Here is a 20,703-nt window from a genome sequence, read left to right on the forward strand (position 1 = left end):
TCTTCGTTCAAGTTCCAGAAGTTGTACTTACTGCTTTTCGGTATCATTGCAAGTTAGAGCTGCAAAAACGACAACGAATACGCCCCATTTCCTGCGGATCCAATTTTATTCCCTGTCCTTTTGGATCTCACGATGTGGTATTAGCCGAAAAAGCTTTCTGCTGTTCTGTGCAAGCGGGTCAAAGAAAAAGACTGGTCCTTGGGCCAACCCTTGTCGACAGCTCCTCTATTTGCAACCCCCACTAAAAAGACACGGAGGCCTTTTAAAGTTGTTTGCCATTTGTCCGCTGCCGCCGATTCACGGAATTAATTCAGAATTAAGTCCGGGAGAAAAGCCAGTGCACCCTGAGGTCCCATGGGAATGTGGAGAACGTGACTAATTTGGGTGATGAAACACAAAAAATGGCAAAATGATTTAAATGTTTTAGCGAAACTGCATATCTCCGGAGTTGGGGTGTGTTCTCATTTTGTTAGATCAATATAAGCTATGGCTAATAAAAAGGCCGCCTTCAACCTGTTGAGGCTACTCAGGGTATAATTATTTGCGGCTAAGTGAGGGTTGCTGCTTTCTCAGACCTAATATTCATTTTGGCCCCTCCTTTGGTCCTTTGTTTAACTTTAGTCTGACCCCCCATCCGCCCAGTGTCTCGTCGTCTCGCCCGCCCCCTTTTGCCCCCGCTTGCCCCTCTTTGAGAGCTCTTCCCTTGGGCTAAAAGCGGTTTTGGCTTCTGGAAGAAACAATTGAGTCCACAAAAATGGAGCTTGGGCTCAAAGTTCCCCAATAGTCCCCAAATGTTATATCAACTTATATTCAAAAATACCAGTAGTAGGTAACAAAGTAAATACTTTAAAAATAAATATTGAAACAAATTTATGTGAGACAAAACAACAGTAGTATACCACAATGCATACCTAATTTACATATATTATATTGTATAAAATGTATAATTTTTGTTAATAAATTTTAAATAAATTCATATAATTATTTTTTATGACAATGTTGTGTTTCCCAGATCGTAGTTGAGTGCTCCCAGGGTATGTCTGCTAGGTATATATAAACTGGGTTATAGGTACATACGTACAAACTCGCATATCTGCCCTCGCTGTGTCCACTTTGCTTCGGCGGCGAGCGCGCAAAAAAGTATGCTACGGCATTTTGTTATTTTGCAACCCCAATATATAAGGCAGGAATGGAGCTCAACCGCCAGACCCCACCCTCACCCCAAGCACACTCGCACACCCTCGCTCCCCCACACCCCCGCCCACGCTTATGCAAAGCAGCGTGTGTGTTTGTGAGTGTAAGCCGGGCTGATGAGTCATCAGCAGGCATATCCTGGCACTTCTTGGCGCATTTTCCCTTCAGATTTCTATCGCCACGAAGGGCTGGCAAAGGCAAGGGCAAAGGCAAACCCAGAGGCAGAGGCGGCCGAAAAAAGGCGGCAGGGGGTGAATTGCACTTGCAAAGGGGGTGGGTGAAGTTAAGTGAAGCCAAGTCAACCCTAAAACTATCAGTGCACTTTGGGGTTAAGTGGAGTCGAGCTGGGAAAAAGTAAGACAAAGTATCTTTGCGGCCAGCTGAAAAGAAAATTATAAGGAGGCCCAGAAAACCAAAGATGGCTAAGTCTTAAAATGTAATTATTTTCTACCGTATGATAGCAATATTCCTTTAAAATATATATCAAATCACTTATAATTGAGTACTTTAGTTTTACAAAAGCTACGATAGGTAGATTTCCAAGGACCCTGCCAACCCTTTAAGGAAGTGACACCGTGTAAAAAGTCATTTGAATACATGTACAAATCGTTCAACTTGCAAACGGGCGAGTTCCTGGGGGCGTGACCCTGTGGGCGTTCTGAAGGGCGGGGCGTGGCCGAGCAGCTGCTGTCTGCCCATTTAGTTGTTGTCTTTGGCAACCGTTTCAGGTGACCGCTTCGCTGGCTGGCGAAACGGTGAAAAAAGGCGTGGGGGTAGAGTTTTGATGGTGTCGAGCGATGGCGACAGACGCCGTGCTTTAACGCTCGACTGCCTACACCACTAGCCTGCTGTCCTGGTATCCTTGCACCCTGCCATTCCACTCAGCCCGCCATTTGGCTGGCAGTCTATGGTTCGTAGTCATAGTTCAGGGGTGCCAGCCTTAATGTGTCATAGGTAACCACTTTCGATACGCGTGGCCTGAAATGGAAATCCTGGTACTGTGCTGTCTCATTTTGGTGGGCTTTTTGACCCGGAAAGGGTTGGCCCAGGAGCTACAATTCACTTTTTATTGACACAAATTAACCTTCTTTCCTAGGACGGGCAACTAAAAGTTCCGACAACTAGGGGAGTGCCCAACCAAAATCTATGCTCTTGATTTGCCTGCATCCCAGGAAATCCGCTGGCTCACTAACGCTGCAGTGCAGTTCAACAAACCCACTCGCCACTCAAAATCCCCCAGAGTTCTCCTCACAGTTCAACTTACAACACTTAAAAACAATTCAAATGATTGACCTATTGCATGACCCGTCGCCGAGAGCGAGTCGAAAAAGAACCGATGAAAGAGCTGAAAAGTGCGGGGATACTTTGGAAAAGTGCTATGTAAAGTGTGGCAGACTAAGAAATAAATAAAATAAAAAAGATGCTTAACAAGCTCAAGCAGCGCGGCTTGTCCAACATAATTGACTCGGGCCTTTGAGTTTGACTTGTAAGAAAGTGCACAAATAGTTACAACTGCGGTGAAATTAGTAGCAAAACTGGAAAATTAAACAAAATGTAGTAGCTATAAGAGCAAATTCCAACTGCTATTTATGTTTTGGGCTGTTCCTCCTTTGAAAAGTCATTATTGCTGCAAATACTTATCCATAAAGGCTGGCATAGTAACAGATACAAACGAACGAAAAACGAAAGATGCAAGACGAGATGCAGACTCGAGGAATAAATATACCAGCAAAAAGTGGGCTCAGCTCGTTGACTTCCTTTGCGGCTTAATTGCAATTAATCGAGACACGAAACAAGCAAAAATCCGCCACCCCCCAGTAACCGCCCCTGGCCCTCGCTCTCCACACTTCAATCAACATGTTTCGCAATTGGAAATTAAACAAGTTGTCATAATTTGTGCATAAAAACTGTCTGAAATTTCTGCTTTGCTCTCCGCCGCTTCGAGAAATGTTGATTAAGCAATATTAAATGTGGAAATTAACTCGTTAGAGAGTCTCGATCTTAATGACTCGATTGCCAATGAGGAAATGCGGAAGAACGACGGGGGAATGGGGCTTATGTTCACACAAACAATTAAGGGCATTAGATAAACTTTGGGCCAATGGTGAATGTGTGTCTTAAATTAAGTGAAATTATCCCAAAGAAAATGTACTATTTCATGCGCAGGGATTGAGTGTTGTGGAGTTCAGTGCGTACAAACGACCCTATATTGAGTGCTATTGTAAGCCTTTTCTTGAGAACTTTTCTGGTTTTAATATATCAACAAAATAATGTTCTAGGCACGTAATATATGAAGCTATTGAGATCACAATTTAAAGTCTGGTTCATTATATTTTGGATTAGAATGTTTGTAATGAATGAAATTAGAATAAATTTGATTGGTATTAAAAACCTTATAGCAGGAATGAAATTATTCCATAAAGATTCACCCTTTGGGTGAAGAGCTAAAAACCATGTCTAACACCCTTCTCCCTCTTTTTTCTCCCCCAACAGATACAGTTGGATCAAGAATGGCAAGAAGTTCGACTGGCAGGCGTACGACGACCGCATGCTGCGGCAGCCAGGACGCGGAACCCTGGTGATCACCGTGCCCAAGGACGAGGATCGCGGCCACTATCAGTGCTTTGCGTCCAACGAGTTCGGCACGGCCACCTCGAACTCGGTGTACGTGCGCAAGGCGGAGCTGAACGCCTTCAAGGACGAGGCGGCCAAGACCCTGGAGGCCGTCGAGGGCGAGCCCTTCATGCTCAAGTGCGCGGCCCCAGATGGCTTCCCCAGCCCCACCGTCAACTGGATGATCCAGGAGTCCACCGACGGCAGCATCAAGTCGATCAACAACTCCCGCATGACCCTGGATCCGGAGGGCAATCTGTGGTTCTCGAACATCACCCGCGAGGATGCCAGCTCAGACTTCTACTACGCCTGCTCGGCCACCTCGGTGTTCCGCAGTGAATACAAGATCGGCAACAAGGTGCTCCTCGATGTCAAGCAGATGGGCGTGAGCGCCTCCCAAAACAAACATCCTCCCGTGCGTCAATATGTCTCCCGACGCCAGTCCCTGGCCCTTCGCGGCAAGCGCATGGAACTGTTTTGCATCTACGGTGGAACACCGCTGCCGCAGACCGTTTGGAGCAAGGACGGGCAGCGGATACAGTGGAGCGACCGGATCACCCAAGGTCACTACGGAAAATCGCTGGTCATCCGGCAGACGAATTTTGATGATGCCGGCACTTACACCTGTGACGTGTCCAACGGCGTGGGCAACGCCCAGTCCTTCTCGATCATCCTCAATGTCAACTCCGTGCCGTACTTCACCAAGGAGCCGGACTTCCAGACCGCCGCCGAGGACGAGGAGGTTGTCTTCGAGTGCCGCGCCGCCGGTGTCCCAGAGCCCAAGATCAGTTGGATACACAATGGCAAGCCGATCGAGCAGTCGCCCCCGAATCCCCGACGAACCGTCACGGACAACACTATCCGCATCGTGAATCTGGTCAAGGGTGACACCGGCAACTATGGGTGCAACGCCACCAACTCCCTTGGCTATGTGTACAAGGATGTCTATCTGAATGTTCAGGCTGAGCCGCCCACCATCGAGGTGCCGCCGTCGGCCGTCTCCACTGTGGATGGCCGGAATGTGACCATCAAGTGTCGAGTTAAGGGATCTCCCAAGCCGCTGGTGAATTGGCTGAGGGCCAGCAACTGGCTGACCGGAGGTCGCTACAATGTCCAAGCGAACGGCGATCTGGAGATCCAGGATGTAACCTTCTCGGATGCCGGCCAGTACACGTGCTATGCACAGAACAAGTTTGGTGAGATCCAGGCGAACGGCTCGCTGCTGGTCATGGAGCACACGCGGATCACCCAGGAGCCGCAGAACTACGAGGTGGCCGCAGGACAATCGGCTACATTCCGCTGCAACGAGGCCCACGACGACACGCTGGAGATCGAGATCGATTGGTGGAAGGACGGTCAGTCGATTGACTTTGAGGCCCAGCCGAGATTTGTGAAGACCAACGATAATTCCCTGACGATTGCCAAGACCATGGAGTTGGATTCGGGCGAGTACACGTGTGTGGCCCGAACGAAGCTGGATGAGGCAACGGCCAGGGCGAATTTGATCGTTCAGGATGTGCCGAATGCCCCCCGACTGACGGGCATCACCTGCCAGGCCGACAAGGCGGAAATCCAATGGGAGCCCCAGGGCGACAACCGTTCGCCCATCCTGCACTATACCATCCAGTTCAATACCTCGTTCACGCCCGCCTCCTGGGACGCGGCGTACGAGAAAGTGCCCAACACGGACTCCTCATTTGTCGTCCAGATGTCACCGTGGGCCAACTACACGTTCCGTGTGATTGCCTTCAACAAGATCGGAGCTTCGCCGCCGTCAGCGCACAGCGAGAGCTGCACCACCCAGCCGGATGTGCCGTTCAAGAACCCCGACAATGTCGTCGGCCAGGGCACCGAGCCCAACAACCTGGTCATCTCGTGGACACCCATGCCGGAGATCGAGCACAATGCCCCCAATTTTCACTACTACGTTAGTTGGAAGCGCGACATCCCCGCCGCCTCGTGGGAGAACAACAACATTTTTGATTGGCGACAGAACAACATTGTGATCGCCGATCAACCGACGTTCGTCAAGTACCTGATCAAGGTGGTAGCCATCAACGACAAGGGCGAGTCTAATGTGGCCGCCGAGGAGGTGGTTGGTTACTCCGGAGAGGATCGTCCTCTGGACGCGCCGAACAACTTTACGATGCGACAGATCACATCCTCGACCAGTGGCTACATGGCCTGGACGCCGGTGAGCGAGGAGTCGGTGAGGGGTCACTTCAAGGGCTACAAGATCCAGACATGGACAGAGAACGAGGGTGAGGAGGGTCTGCGGGAGATCCATGTAAAGGGCGATGCCCACAATGCTCTGGTCACCCAGTTTAAGCCGGACTCGAAGAACTTTGCCCGCATTCTGGCCTACAACGGACGCTTCAATGGACCGCCGAGCGCGGTCATCGATTTCGATACGCCCGAGGGTGTGCCGTCGCCGGTCCAGGGACTGGACGCCTATCCCCTGGGCTCCTCGGCCTTCATGCTCCACTGGAAGAAGCCGCTGTATCCCAATGGCAAGCTCACCGGTTACAAGATCTACTACGAGGAGGTCAAGGAGAGCAATGTGGAGCCGCGTCTGGAGTACAAGCCCCACATCACCAATCCCAGGGCCACGCGCATGAAAATGGCCGGTCTGAAGCCGAACACCAAGTACCGCATCTCTATCACGGCCACTACGAAAATGGGCGAGGGATCCGAGTAAGTGTTTGAGCCTAGCTAATCCAGTATTGATATGTAGCTTAATCTTGTACCTCTTGCTTTCCACAGACACTATATCGAGAAAACGACGCTGAAGGACGCCATCAATGTGGCTCCTGCCACGCCCTCTTTCTCCTGGGAGCAGCTGCCCTCCGACAATGGACTGGCGAAATTCCGCGTCAACTGGCTGCCAAGTACCGAGGGTCATCCTGGCACTCACTTCTTCACCCAGCACAGGTGAGATCAAGATGCCAGGCTATACGCCACTTAGTGGCTAATCCATTTTGTGCAATCCAGGATCAAGGGCGTTACCGACTGGCAGAAGACAGAGGAGGAGAAGAACTTGGACCACCAGGTAGTCAGTGGACTGGACCCCGAGACCGCCTACGAGTTCCGCGTGGTCTCCGTGGATGGGCACTTCAACACGCCGAGCGCCGTGCAGGAGATCGACACGAACACCGTGGAGGGACCGATAATGGTGGCCAACGAGGCGGTGGCTAATGCCGGATGGTTCATCGGCATGATGCTGGCCCTGGCCTTCATCATCATTCTGTTCATCATCATCTGCATCATCCGGCGCAATCGGGGCGGCAAGTACGATGTCCACGATCGGGAGCTGGCCAACGGCCGGCGGGATTATCCCGAGGAGGGCGGCTTCCACGAGTACTCGCAACCGTAAGTCCAACAAGCTCCTTATTTCGTGCTTAAAGAATTGAGTGGCATAACATTACAAATCAGATTATATTGTACCCAATATGTTTGAGGTTCTTTGATTTAATCGTATCCTGAAAAAACTATGCATTTCTGTTATCAGCTGCAAAGAAAAATCGCGGCATCAAAACCTATCGACAGTTCATAATCGCATTTACGATCGATAACAAATCAGTTTAGGTGTTCGATGTTATAAAAACCCTTCTAACCTTTAACTTAAGAGGCATTTTCATTACAATAGAAATCCGTTCGTACTATTGCCCATATTTTGAGCTTTCTCGACATAATCGTATCCTTCAATTTCAGGTTGGATAACAAGAGCGCTGGTCGCCAATCCGTGAGTTCAGCGAACAAACCCGGCGTGGAGAGCGACACCGATTCGATGGCCGAATACGGGGATGGCGACACAGGTTAGAGTCCTTTTTAACTACATAAAATATATGTCGAACCAGCGATCCACATACGCGTGTGTCAGTGCTCCCCTCTCTAGTATCTGAGTATCCTTAAAAACGGTAATGCTGTGTTCGGAATGTATTAAGTTGGTCGTTGCTTTTTACTTTCTTGTGCATTTTTATATAGTTTTCGATCGTAGGTAACCTCCTATAATGTTATTTGGCGAACTTCAGAGCACAGTATAATACTACTAGGCTAAGACGCTGCATTGCCGTTATTGGGGTTATCAGACATAAGTGTCCTTTCCAGGGTAAAACACAGCACCCACCCACCCCATTATTCTTGTTATTTCGTTCTCTCTTTGGTTGTTTCTCACTCTCTTGATTTCTTTTGCCACGTTTTGTTTTTGGTTTGACGATTGGGATGTAAAAATAAAACTGAATAAATTATAATGGATAATGATCAGCTGTGGCCACTGCCGCTGCTCGCGCCGCTGCCGCAGCCCGCAGCAAGTCGACGTCCCCCCAACAGCAACAACAACAGCAGCAGCTGCAAAATCAACAAGAGCAGAGTCCTTCGCTGCCTCAGTCGCCGTCGACGTCGCCGTCAACCGTTCCATTGATCAAACCGCCCTCCTCGTCCTCTTCATCTCCCACTTTCAACTCCATCTCCAACCCCGCTGCCGGCCCGCCCTCCTACGAACTGTGCATGGCGGCTGCTGAGCACCCCGAGGCCTAAAGAGAGTGTGGGAATGCGAAATTCTTTCCCCCCTCCCCCAAGGTCCGACGTTGTTGTTATGCAATCAGTCAGGTAGCTCTCTTCCTTTATTCGATTAGCTGCCTGTTTCCTTTTCGGCTCTTTCGTTTCCTTGCGCTTCAACGACAGCTTAATGCCACTACAGCGAAGGTCATTTGAATACCTCCAAATATTTTGTACTTACAGTAGGAAACTAATTTGTTTGCAAATTAATACAAATCTGTAGTATTTTCTAGTATAACCAATTTATATTTATATCAAATAAACATCAATGATTGATGTACAATTGTTTACACGATTCACTTTACGTCATTAGAATTATTTAAACAGTGTTGCGTACTGTTGCCTTTTATTGGAAGTTTATTTTTATACTTCTTGTGTAGCAACGACAATACAAGGTTAGAAATAGGACAACGACGGTTTTGACAAAGTACTGGCTAACATTTGTTGCTCACTTAAGTCTAGCATGCTTAAGCGTAAGAATACGAGCCACCCTAATGTTTGTATTTGTTTTTCATGAGTGCTAAAGTGTTGACCGGAGCTGTGAGTGGTGCACTCTCTCAGTTCTTTGCCGCTTCCAAGACGCTGCATGAAGCTCAAGGCTCTGCCCAACTCCTTCCAGGCAACCGAAGAGAGCCCTGCGCTTTTGCTTTCTTTTGATAGAGTTATTGATCTCAGCACGACGTTGATTGTACGTTCCTTTTCATTACTAACCACTCTCTTGAATGAGAGTCCTCATTCATTTGCTCTCGACAAGTGCTGCCAAAAAATCGAAGAAAGCGATGGAAATCGATTATTTCCGCGCACGTTTTTTGATCGCCAATACGACACGAAAAAAATTCATTTCAGCCAATTTACAAATTTGTGTTCCTTGTTATGTGTTCTTTGTTTATATGTTTAACATTACTTATTATTATTATTTGTAGTGCACTACATTGTATTTATTTGATAATTTTTTCTTTTTTCTAAACACGTAAACAAACACAAAAAACAAAAACTATATAATTCGACGACGGCAACCAATATGCAGGCATGAACGAAGATGGGTCCTTTATTGGCCAATATGGACGCAAAGGACTTTGATTATTTAGTAAGCAGCGCACCGCCACAGCAACTCAAAAAATATCGTAACCGAGCCCTTGACCCCAACAATCAACAAGACCAAACACCATCACAGCAGAAAAGAAAAAGAAACGCGAATGGGACTCCATTAAAGAAAGGCTACCCCACCAGTGGGTATCAACTAATTTTTGTATTCGACTAAGTGCAGAAACCACGAGCAATTTAAAGTATATATAAACTTAGAGGTTTTATATACAGCTATTAAAATCGTCAAATTGTTAGAGCAACAAATGCAAATCAATACTGCCAAACAACATGAACAACACAACAGCAACAAAAATATCAACAACGAGGATGCAGCAAAAAGGCTATTAACAAAATACGAGACTTCGTCGCAAATCGACGAAGATGCATGTGAATCACTGAAGAAATCATTTATTTTTCTGGACTTTATCGGGCAGCTGCTACGTGTAATTTTTTGTTAAAAAATTAAAGAACCTGAAGAATGTGAAGCTCGCTTTTGGAATCTCTACATTGCGCACATGTACACCTGTCCCACTCTGTCCCCCGGCACTTTGTATATCTCTGTCCCGCTCTCTCCCTTTTTTTACTTGTAATGCATAAATATTTATAAATATAAAGCGTAAATAAGTTATAATTTAATAATTTTTTTATAAAGAAGCAACACTCGAATGTAAAATCTCCGTTTTAGATTTGCCGTAAATCAATATGAAACCCTTGTAGCTTACATGTTTACTACTTTATTTAAGCCTATTGTGTGTATTTTGTTTTTATTTTTTATTTTTATTTTTTAGTTTGTGAAATGACTCTAAATAATTTTGCTTTGATTTTGGACAGTGAAACAGTGTTTTAAAATGTATACATAAACATAAATGTACAAGTTTCCCTGTTTGTTTTCCTAGTATTCCGGGAACAGCAACAAAAGAAGTCTATCTTTTCAGTGTATTTAATATTAAAGAATGAATGAAGAGAACATCATAAATATATGAAAATATAGTTTTTTTACATATGTTGATGTACTTTCGCATATTAAATTAGAAAGAAAATCAAATAAAATAAAGAAAACCGAATAATAAACAACGCGAGTGTGTAGACTTTATAATTGTTTAAATAAATAAAAATGCATGTCATAGTAAGCCTTCTGCTGAATTAAGGTTTATTTTTTGGTTAATCTTCATTTTGAGCTGACAAACTCGCAAGGTAAATTTGAGTTGGTTTCTAGTACTATTTTGTCTTTTCGTATTTGTAGTTTGCTTGCCAAAGTAGTTTTAGTTTAACAAACTCCCTGCAGCTCCCCATCCTGATCCTCAAAAAATGCGCCGAAAAGACAACAAAAATTAATCAAATTAACAATCACTGATAATATAAAAACGCGATTAAAATCAAAACCACTGGTGTTGGTTGTGGTGATGAATTTAAATAAGATAACTAACCCAGAGAAAGCACTAATTTATATTATTTTTTTATATCTTTTTCATATCATTTCGCACCAGTTTTTCTTTACCGTGCAACAAATTTTTTATTTTGTAACGACCTTTTAAGAGTGCCATCAAAATCTCCACAAAATGAAAGGAAATGTAGATGGCACTCTCAAAATTCAAGAAACCCCTAATCAACAATGATATGAAAAGTAATAAGAACTTAAACCACACTTTCACCGTAACCACTTAAATTGGAGGAACTATGGAAAGTAATAGAAATTGATATTGGCATTATCTTCTCACCCCAGGACAATTCACTGAGGATGGCTCCTTCATTGGCCAGTATGTTCCTGGAAAGCTTCAGCCGCCGGTTAGTCCGCAGCCGCTGAACAACTCCGCCGCGGCGCATCAGGCCGCGCCCACAGCCGGCGGATCGGGAGCGGCAGCAGCCGGAGCCTCGGGATCTTCGTCCGCAGGTGCAGCAGCCGGAGGAGGAGGCGCCTCTGCCAGCAACGGAGGAGCTGCAGCCGGAGCCGTGGCCACCTACGTCTAAGAGGCGTGGCTGGGATTATTCATCATTTGCCCCTTATTTTCGTGATTTTCTTTAAAACGATTCAAAAGCCCCCTAAACTGGAAAAAAACTTTGTGTAGTTCTATGTGTAAAACGAAATCTGCTTTAAGTGTCTGCAAAAAAGGAAACAAAATTATAAATATTAAAAAACGATTGTAAAGTGAAGAAAAACTCGCGTGAATTTAGAGCATATAATTTTGCTTCTTTTGGCTTATACAATTATTCTAGCAAACAGTTTAACGCCTTTTCAAAAACCAAACCAAAACTTTTGCATTAGCTTAAAAAAACGAAAGCAAAATGAAAAATGATTGTAAACGTAAAATTGTATGGGGAAGGAGAAGAACACTTAATGATGATGCATGTTTGTGTAATAATTTTTTTGTACTAAAATACTATTTAGTTGTTAGAAACACGAGGATTAATGTCTACATGGAAACTAAGTCGAGTCTTGCAAGCCAAAATGTGCAAAGTGCGAACCGAAGGATCGAGATGGAAAGTGGAGCCAATAGATATATCCACCCCAGTCTAAGCTAAACTAAGATCTGTTCCAAATGTACAAAAACCAAGTAGGAACCGTCGGGCGGCTTCGACCAATGATTGACTGAGTTGCGAAGATAATGCCCTGAAAATTTTGCTATCAATTACACAGAACTGCTGTACGAGACGCTTGTCAATGTACGACTAACCAAATATCGATGTGTTCAACTAGCAGCAAGTCAAAACTTCAACTTGACCTCGAATACTTTTCGCCACATTCAAAGACTTCAAGGCCAGCGCAGACTCCAACGCCAGACCAAGAAATGAAGGGAAGCTGAAGCTTCGGATTCTCCCTTCGTCGGCGATTCGTAAATATGTATCGTATAAGTTCCGGTTTTCGTCCATAGTCTAATGCAATTTTTCGCGAATAGTGCTTAAACAGAATCCTTTCATTTTGTCCATTAATTCTTTAAGTAAAGCAAATTAGTTAATTAACAAATTAGTTGATGACCCCCTTGCACGAGTCGGGGGCATTGTAACCTATTATAAATATGCAGCTGAAAACCTATAATTGTTCCGCACAGTACTCCCTTGCCTGTATTATTTAATGAAAATGTTAAAGCACCCGAGATGCAATTCGAGTCTCTGGTTTCCACTTGTCCAGATATAATCCAAGTATCTGTAATAATAAGGTGTATTCATAATTTTTTTTAAACTAAAAACACACAAAGTGGCATTAAAATCGAAACAAACAAACACAATACAATAAATAAATTGAAAAAATGAACAAAACACAGTTTTAGTTTTTGAACCACCTTTCCGCTTTGAGAGAGGAAATGCTTAGAGCTTTGTAAGAAACTCGATCCGAACATATACACTAAGGATATTTGCGCTTAATTCGAACCCCAAAACGAACTCAGTTTTTGAAACGTTAATTCGAATCGGTTTAGTTTTATTTGCGAGTTAGGCAGTATGTTAAGTACAGTAGGTGGAATGTATCCACCTAGCTTACGATAATTTGGTTTTTAACGAACATACAGGGTTGCTTAGTCAAATTTTTGCGTAGATTTAAAAACAAAAAAGAAGGAGAGGCGTGATTTGATGACTCATATTTTGTGCACTGCGTTCTGTTTGTTGTTATTTCAACTAGCTACTTGTAACGAACTATAGTCCCCGGCTTCAGCATAGTTTTCAACCGAATCTAATCGAATCGAGTACCAATACCAAACACCAGACCTCCCCAAAAACCGAACCCACACCACAATTGGGAGACAACCGATCCACACACAAATCACCTGCACCACGCATATCCCAACGATTGATACAACAGACACACGAGGGAAAGTATACCGGAGGGGAGTAGGAAGCGAAACGGAGGCGGAAACTAGATCAGAAGGGACATGCAAGGACAGCAAACAAAGACAAAAGAACTACATACAACAATGCAAACAAACTTGCTATACAAACGGATATATATATGGATATATGATATATATTTACAGTGTAGGAGACAACGATCTAAATCTAATGTTCACGACAAAGCTATATATATATACAAAACATATAGAGAGATGTATAAGATTTTGCGTAGATATTGTGATTTCCCCAATATAAACTCAGAATAGTCAATAACAATGTGAAAACCTAAAGAGCAAACGTAAAACAATTTAACTAAACTAATATTTCCTTTGTCGTATTCGTATAAAATCCAAAGACAAACTAAAGTGTTCATCAGTGGAGTTATCGAAATAGTCGTTCGTCTTCTTCGACGGAGTCAGGGAAAACGATATCGATAGCGATAGCAGGAGAGCCACAACAACAACTGCACTGCCTGTGTCGGGTTCTATTTTACATGAGCATTTACAGAATCACAAACATTTACACACTGAACAGCAAACAGACACCCATGCAAACAATTTTCAACTTATAAAGGTAATTTGCACAATACTGTGATTCCTAGCAAGAAACAAAAAGACACGATGAACAATTACGATAAGCGATTATTATCGACTTTTGTGTGTTTTGTGAGGTTTGAAAATTGATGTGTTTGCATTGTATATTTTTCACAGCATATTGAAAATGTTTACAACAAGAACTACTTATCTAACCACTCAGTAATATCCAACTTGAACAATTTACTTGCATATTATTATTACGATTACCATTGCTAACCGCTAACCAACGGCCTAAAACAAATTGAATATTGTGCAGATCGAAATCGAATGCAAATGAAAACACAAGAATACAAAGTACTTTTTTAAAATGAGTTTTTAGCGAATCAAATATAAACTTAAGATTAACAAATTCGTATACAAGAAACAAGCAGAAAGGAAAGCAGCGTATGTGAAAGCAGACACCGGATCAGAATAGAGCGAACAAAAATCTTTGCCGAAAATCAAAATGAGCAAACGGAGAAAGTGCTATGCAAAACGATCAGAACACGTGTAAGCTGTAAAACCTATATGAGAAATAAACTATAAAACTATATAAATGAAAATGTTTGATGTTTTTCTTCACATGAAATAGTCAAATCACGTATTTTGCGAAAAATGTCCAAAAGCTAAATTTTCCTAGAACCCAGGCTACCGACCTCAATCAGTTTTTGGTAAATTAACTTTTTGACCAAACTTTTCAGGGTTGTTGTTTATAGAATGGGAGTTCATTGGCGAGCTCAGGGACGAATGACACTTCCTCTTCTGACCCTGTTTCGCAAAAGAATTGCCAAAATCCGAAGTGATGAAATTCAGCGATTAACGATGTTTACGTTGCCTACATCCGGGCGCTACATGTACTTATAAATTTTCCTGACAAAGTTTAACTGCACTTCTTCAGTCAAAGTGCTGGGTTTATGGCTATCAGGCACCAGGCGAACGGAAAACATAGCAAGTGGCAGCTTGTAGCTCTGAGCTGCCTGGAACAGCTGATATTTTTCAGGATGGCGGATTTCTATTTACTGACGTTTCAATACCAGGCGAACATAAATCATAGCAGGAGGCTGGGGGGCGTTGACATTTTCTTGCTGGAAGGGAGCCGTTACTTTGGTATGAGCAGTCTGGAGATGAGTAATCGCTTGATCAGCCTTAGAGACCGTACATACTTTTTGAGCAGCACACCTCTAGTAAAACCCTAAAAAATTGTCATTGTCCACCTACTAATTATCCTGTTCGCCTGGTGTTTGCATTTAATAAATCGCTAAATTTCAACTGCATTTCAACATTTTTTCAAAGGCTTCGTAACCTTTTTTCAGTCAAGACGGAAGATTTATTGGTCTCGGACACCAGGCGAACAGAAAACATAGCAGGTGGCAGCTGGTAGCTACAAGCTGACTGAAACAGCTGTTCCTTTTTCAAGATGGCGGCCCTTTCCACATTTCCCCTCCCCCACTGACCAATAGGATACGATCTCCTTCAAAAAGCGCCGTTAGTTAAGAGCCAAGCTCAGAGTAGTGATGAGCAACCCCAGTCGTGTCACGAACTTGTCTCGCTATGCACGAAATAACAGTTAAGTTCTTTGCATTTGCTTGGGCCGAGACATAGGGGAGCAATCACGAAGGCATCTCCAATAGGCATATAATAATCTGATCAGCTGATTGATTCGACACCTGCTAAACGCTTATGTTCGCCTGGTGTGAGAAATTAGTATTGTACAAATTTCGCAATTTGTTCGGCAAAATAATAGCTGTGCATAATATGCAGTGCATGAATTCATTTTAGTTTTAAGTTTAAAATATACTGCCGCATACTTTCGGACACCTATAATAGCAATTTTAATACCCTAGTCATTTTTATACCCGTTACTCGTAAAAGGATATACTAGATTCGTCGAAAATATGTAAAAGGTAGAAGGAAGCGTTTCCGACCCCATAAAGTATATATATTCTTGATCAGGATCACTAGCCATGTCCGTCGAGGCACTCGACTATAGCGTTCTTCCTTGTTATATTTTGATTTTTTACTTTCTCCACTTTTTTATACATAATTTGTTATTTGAACTGAACAAATTCATATTATATATCCTACACAATTGACGCTTAAACAATCTGCAAGTTGGATTTAAGTAATACATATGCTGTCCAACTGTTTTCCTGATCCTCCAGCGGCTTGTGGCCTTGTCAGCTTTTGAATACGCTCCTCCACCGCCGGCACCGCTCAACAACGATCCCTTCGACCAGGTTCGCCTCCAGACCCGGATCTACAGCCACTCCATCTAGCCCATCCCCCGGGGAGTTAGGCTAAATGCCCCGCCTGACTGGCTTGGGTGCAAACAGCACCTTGGCCGGCTTACAGAGCTCCAGTTCGCTGCCAGGTCGAACGGCCAGGCAGAGTTGGATCTCTACCAGCGAGGACTCAGTCCAAACGCTGTGCGAGAGCAGAATGGTAGTGCGCAGGCGCACATTTGTCTCATGCTCCCCCTGCTCCGTCATGATGGGCTTGAAGTCACTCCGCTTCGGCACCACCGTGTGCACGTGCTGGTCCGGGTACTTGATCTTGATTCTCATGTCCGCCCTCTGCGACTCCAGCAGATTATCGATCTCGGCCACAAAGGGCACGGCTGCTATTAGGCCAGCTGTAACCTTGATCACATTATCCTGCGATTGCAGTGGACACGGCTCCAAGATATTGGCGACACAGCGGCGTATTTTCTCATTGGCGGGTGGCATTGCCAGTGGCGGAGCTTGCTGGACCAGCGGCAGAATCTCGCGGAAGACGCGCCCTGGTTTTGGATCCGATATGCCATCCAGTTTGCTTAGCAACTTGCGGGTAAAGCTATCCGGCTGTGCATCTCTTCGTGCCGGCTCCTTTTTGGACTGCTCGGGCTCCAATAGTGGCAAGACTCCAATCGGCGGCTTTTCCTCTTCTTCCTTTGTATTTGCCTTGATGAACTCACTTATATCGCCGGCGGTTTGCAACAGCATCTGGCAGGGACCCAAGGCACTCTGCGAGCGATCCCTGACCACCAGGACCAAGTGCAAGGCGCAGGCTCTCAGTCGCAGCTGCTTCACCTGCAATATATCGCCGTAGTTTAGGCCGGAGAACGTATGCTGCAGCTTGAGGCAGTTTCGGATAAGTGCCGCCAGGGATTCCTTTAGCGGCACCCGGCTCCGTTGCGTGCTGGCACAGCGCTGCATCTGCTCGATCTGGATTTGGGCCGCCAGGAAGGTCTCCAAGAAGTTCGAGGTGCCATACATGCCAGCATCGATCGCGCCCAGGCGCTAAAATTACAGAATTTTAAGATATTTTCAAGTAGAAGTAGGTTCCGCACCCACCTGCAGATTGGACTGGGCCGTCTGAAGCAGCTCCACACGCTCATCAGTCATGGTGAAGATCTCCTCGATGTGGCTGAGGATCATCTGGAGGTACTCCGCCGAGCTTCCCGCTTGGCGCATGGCTGAATCGATTCTGTGGGTGGCACTCGCCGAGGAAGCTCCTTCGATGGGCAGCTGGGGCACCAGATGCGGCATCGAGTCCCTCAAATAGGCGTAGTGCCGATGGGTGGCCGTGGGCAGCAGACTGATGATGGGCACCAAGTGTTCTGCCGCATTAAAAACGAGTATCAGAACGCACAGGTACGCCGGATCCTCGACATCCCGCTCGGGCGTCTCAAAGAAGGGATGCACGTACAGCAGGTGAACGGCGACGGCCATCACCAGATGCGGATGCTTTTGGCCAATCTTGCGCATGCAGGCGTACGTAGAGTGCCGATCCTGCGGGTACTTAGCCAGCACATCCAGCAGCTTTTGCACCACCATCAGAAGGCACGTTTGCGTGGACACCCGGCAGGCACCCAGCATTATATGCAGTCCCTCGCGCACGTCCACCGAGTAGTCCTCGAGCGAACCGAGCATTATCTCCAGCTGATCCTCGCGAAGCACTATGTGCCTTGCAATGGCCGTCAGGCTGTAGATGGCCTTCAGCCGCACGTCCTCGATCTCGTCGTTAAACATGTCTACGAGGAAGTCGAGACTGGTCACCGCAAAATCCGGACGGGAGAGGGCTAGCTTGCACATGGAGGCAACGGCCGCTGTGCGCACCTCGAGAAACTCATCCTCCAAGCCATGGATAAGGGCGCCACAGGCTCCGCTGGCTATGATCGAGATGCTCCGGGCGTCCAGGTGCTCCTGCGGCGCATCGTCCGCCCACCGCTTGCCCGACGACCACTCCCCGCTGGTCACCAGGCGGGCACCCCGCTCGTGCGCCGTCCGCTTGCGTCGCAGATTGCTCATTAGCTTCTTGTCCAGAGTCTGGTGCAGGAACTCCCTGCTGACGGCGGTCATCCCTCCCAGCAGTTCCGCAGCGAGCACGCGAATCTGCAAAGAAAGGTCGCACAGGGCCTCGCACACCTTACTGAAGGCGGCGTCTATCATACGCAGCTCCTCCTGCTGCCTGTCCGAGGGTATAATGTAGTCCGGATGCCGGTTGCCCAGCATGAAGACCAGGCGCAGGGCCTCCTTCCGCACACACTCGTAGTCATCCTTCATGGCCTCAACGGCGCGCTTGTAGAGCACAGCAGGCAGCTGGGATCCCCGCTCGCCGAGGGTTAGCAGCGCGTGAAGTGCCTGGGCCCTGACCCCCGAGTCCTGCGAGTCGATGTAGAAGGCTAGCTTCCACACGTAGTGTCGCTCGCCCTCCATCTTGGTGGCGAACCGACCGATCACTAGCATGGCGTTCTTCTGCGTGTGGGTGGAGCCAGAGCGCAGCTGCTCCTTGGCTAAATGGGCCACCTGGGTGTTGTACGAGATGGGCACCAGGTGCTTCCGGCGCTCCCCGATCCGGAAGAGGCACATCATGCCCTGGGCGAGCACCTTCTGGGAGACCTCCTTCCGCAGCAGGAAGATGAAGTAGTCGATGATCATGGTCACCGCCTGCTCGGTGGCACACTCGCAACCGAGCCCGGACAGCAGCTCGAGCAGCTTCACCCGGATGGAGGTATCGCTGTCGCGCTCCTGCAGCTGATACAGCTGGAAGATCTTGTTGGCCACCTCCTTTAGCTCGGCCAGTTCCACGTCCTCGTAGGATATTTCGTCGGTGATTTTGACCAGGAGCTCGAGGAGCTCCCTGCTATTCCCGGCCGCCAGTTGTGTGGTTGGTCCGCCCGTCGCTGCGGCCAGATTCACAAGGGCGGCTCCGCCGGAGGGCGTGGAGGCCGTGGGTGCTGCCGGTGGCCCAGAGGGCAGGCCCGTCGGCAGCACATTACCCACATAGGCGTCCAATTGGCTGAGCACCGTCAGCTTGCGCTCCGCATTTCCCGCTTTTCCGGCTTTCCCGGCCTTCGCGTCGGCGGCGAGTGTTTGCAGGCGCAGCTTCTTTACCGCCGGCGCCCCTTCCACCGTTTCCGCGTAGGAGCCGAAGCGCTTCTTGATGGCCAGCGCCATGGTTTCCTTTCCCGTCCCACAATGCTGCCAGTGGCAAATGGAGTCGCGTCTCCCACCTGTGGGCAGTTTTTCTGACGAAATACAATTGAAGCTATCCGCAAATTAGCGATGACACTCCAACGATAGTTCCGTGCCAGCCGCCGCTAGCGGTGGCCTCCCGATAGAACCGATAGTTCGTAATAAATTTCTTGTAAAATTGTATTATTTTATTATAAAGTATGCACAGTCCTTTATTATTTTTCCTTATTTTTTAAGTAATAGTTTTTATGGTAAGCCAGCTTTGCCGTTTCCCCAATGATTCTTCATACGCTACAAGTAGTTGTACCATTTATTTTACCCTACTTATACTTAAAAAGGCCAAAGGATCCTCGCCACCGCCCTTGCCCTTGTGTTTCGCTGCGCAGTTCTTGACGCATCTCAGCGCTTTGGATAGAACTCTTTCGGCGGGCAGCGACTTCTCAACCTGACTGATGGCGTCTGAAAAGCGATAAACTGTTGGGTAATACTGCAAACCAGGCTTAAAAACGTACCCATGATCGCACGAAACAAGTGGGCAAAATCTTTCAGTCTTTTCTTATCCTTTGCTCCGTCAATATTATAGTTTAAGATAATGTCGTCACATAAAATTAATCTTATGGAGCGGCTCGTCCTTCCCTGGCTTAACAGTTTTTTGATGGCATGAACCTAAAATATTGGAGTTAAGGAATATACGTGCTTCAGGGTTTGAAATGAAAACCCACATAGCTGGCGGGGTCCTGGCTTATCTTTCCGTCCACTTCGAGGAGCTTCGCCTCCGAACTAATTGGGAAATCGTCGTCACAGTTTTGCGTCACATTATTAATTTTGATCGATCTCATCGACTGCTTTACGAAATTCGAAAGCGTCGCTATAGCCTTCGTCAACTGCCTGATCTCTGCGCGCTGGGCTAAGACTTCTGTCTGCAGGTCTAAAAGGATGCTGATGATTCAGGTGCTGATGAATATTCATTTGGAGCTGACTTGGAGCTGACTTACCGCATATCTTGGCTATCAACAAATCGTTTTCTGTGCCCAGGCTTTGCACGTTTTCGATTCGAATCCTTTTCCCATACGGCTCCGACTCCTCCTTCATGTTACAGATACTAATAACACTAAGATAGCGACGCTGTCTCCAGTGTTTTATTTACTGTGCCGCTCAACAATTCCTCGGAACTTAGCGATGTTTCATCGTCCATCGTTGCAAAGCAAAAACACACACAGGGATGATGAATCAGTGATGACCAGCTGGCAGGGTAAGGAACCTGTACATCGACTTTAATTGATTGTCGGATGTTAGTAAGGTTACACCGTGATTTGTCCACAGGATAGTCTTGACTATAGAACTTTCTTTTTAACTTCAGAAAAAAAAAATTCTAAATAAAATTTAATTTTTATCACGAA

The 20,703-nt window shown here is 46.2% G+C and overlaps 3 protein-coding genes across 8 annotated transcripts in view; 1 reads left to right on the forward strand and 2 right to left on the reverse strand.

Moving 5' to 3' along the window:
• LOC108024155 (neuroglian) overlaps positions 1-14,248 on the forward strand; it is a 37,408-nt gene extending 23,160 nt beyond the window's left edge. For 2 of the 4 annotated variants that reach the window (XR_006368139.2, XR_007764119.1), the window contains exons 4-9: positions 3,688-6,501; positions 6,571-6,738; positions 6,799-7,176; positions 7,519-7,622; positions 8,072-8,415; positions 9,392-10,524. Coding sequence is in view for 2 of the 4 variants with exons in the window: in XM_017093966.3 (XP_016949455.1) it covers positions 3,688-6,501; positions 6,571-6,738; positions 6,799-7,176; positions 7,519-7,622; positions 11,174-11,418 (3,709 nt within the window). In the remaining 2 variants the exon portion in view is untranslated. Of the gene's footprint in view, positions 1-3,687; positions 6,502-6,570; positions 6,739-6,798; positions 7,177-7,518; positions 7,623-8,071; positions 8,416-9,391; positions 10,525-11,173 lie in introns of those variants that run through there. The other 2 variants (XM_017093966.3, XM_017093967.3) reach the window with 2 other exon arrangements.
• Positions 14,249-15,785: 1,537 nt separating this feature from the next.
• Positions 15,786-19,396, reverse strand: LOC108024230 (integrator complex subunit 4). The gene is made up of 2 exons (XM_017094102.3): positions 17,180-19,396; positions 15,786-17,125 (listed from the first exon to the last, which is right to left on the reverse strand). Exons 1-2 carry the CDS (start codon positions 19,283-19,285, stop codon positions 16,145-16,147), a joined length of 3,087 nt encoding a protein of 1,028 aa, XP_016949591.1. The 5' UTR covers positions 19,286-19,396; the 3' UTR covers positions 15,786-16,144.
• A 205-nt stretch (positions 19,397-19,601) lies between these two features.
• Positions 19,602-20,700, reverse strand: LOC108024102 (uncharacterized). 3 transcript variants are annotated; one of them, XM_044093097.2, is made up of 4 exons: positions 20,299-20,700; positions 20,026-20,223; positions 19,816-19,969; positions 19,602-19,762 (listed from the first exon to the last, which is right to left on the reverse strand). In XM_044093097.2, the coding sequence occupies exons 2-4, from the start codon at positions 20,140-20,142 to the stop codon at positions 19,614-19,616; spliced, it is 420 nt and encodes a 139-aa protein (XP_043949032.1). In that variant the 5' UTR covers positions 20,143-20,223; positions 20,299-20,700; the 3' UTR covers positions 19,602-19,613. The 3 variants fall into 3 exon arrangements, with proteins under 3 accessions (XP_043949032.1, XP_016949368.1, XP_016949367.1); XM_017093879.3 differs by having other exon boundaries at positions 20,026-20,242; positions 20,299-20,691; XM_017093878.3 differs by having other exon boundaries at positions 20,026-20,231; positions 20,299-20,686.
• Positions 20,701-20,703: the final 3 nt, after the last annotated feature.

The sequence above is a fragment of the Drosophila biarmipes genome, chromosome X (assembly GCF_025231255.1).
Source record: "Drosophila biarmipes strain raj3 chromosome X, RU_DBia_V1.1, whole genome shotgun sequence".
Classification (NCBI taxonomy): domain Eukaryota; kingdom Metazoa; phylum Arthropoda; class Insecta; order Diptera; family Drosophilidae; genus Drosophila; species Drosophila biarmipes.

Coding starts and splice junctions, on each gene's coding strand:
- LOC108024102 (XM_017093878.3), bottom strand. CDS start 20,395: ATGAAGGAGGAGTCGGAGCCGTATGGGAAAAGGATTCGAATCGAAAAC. Junction 19,970..20,025: donor GCCAGGACCCCGCCAGCTAT/GTGGGTTTTCAT, acceptor CCAATATTTTAG/GTTCATGCCATCAAAAAACT. Junction 19,763..19,815: donor CTTGTTTCGTGCGATCATGG/GTACGTTTTTAA, acceptor ATCGCTTTTCAG/ACGCCATCAGTCAGGTTGAG.
- LOC108024230 (XM_017094102.3), bottom strand. CDS start 19,285: ATGGCGCTGGCCATCAAGAAGCGCTTCGGCTCCTACGCGGAAACGGTG. Junction 17,126..17,179: donor CGGCCCAGTCCAATCTGCAG/GTGGGTGCGGAA, acceptor CTGTAATTTTAG/CGCCTGGGCGCGATCGATGC.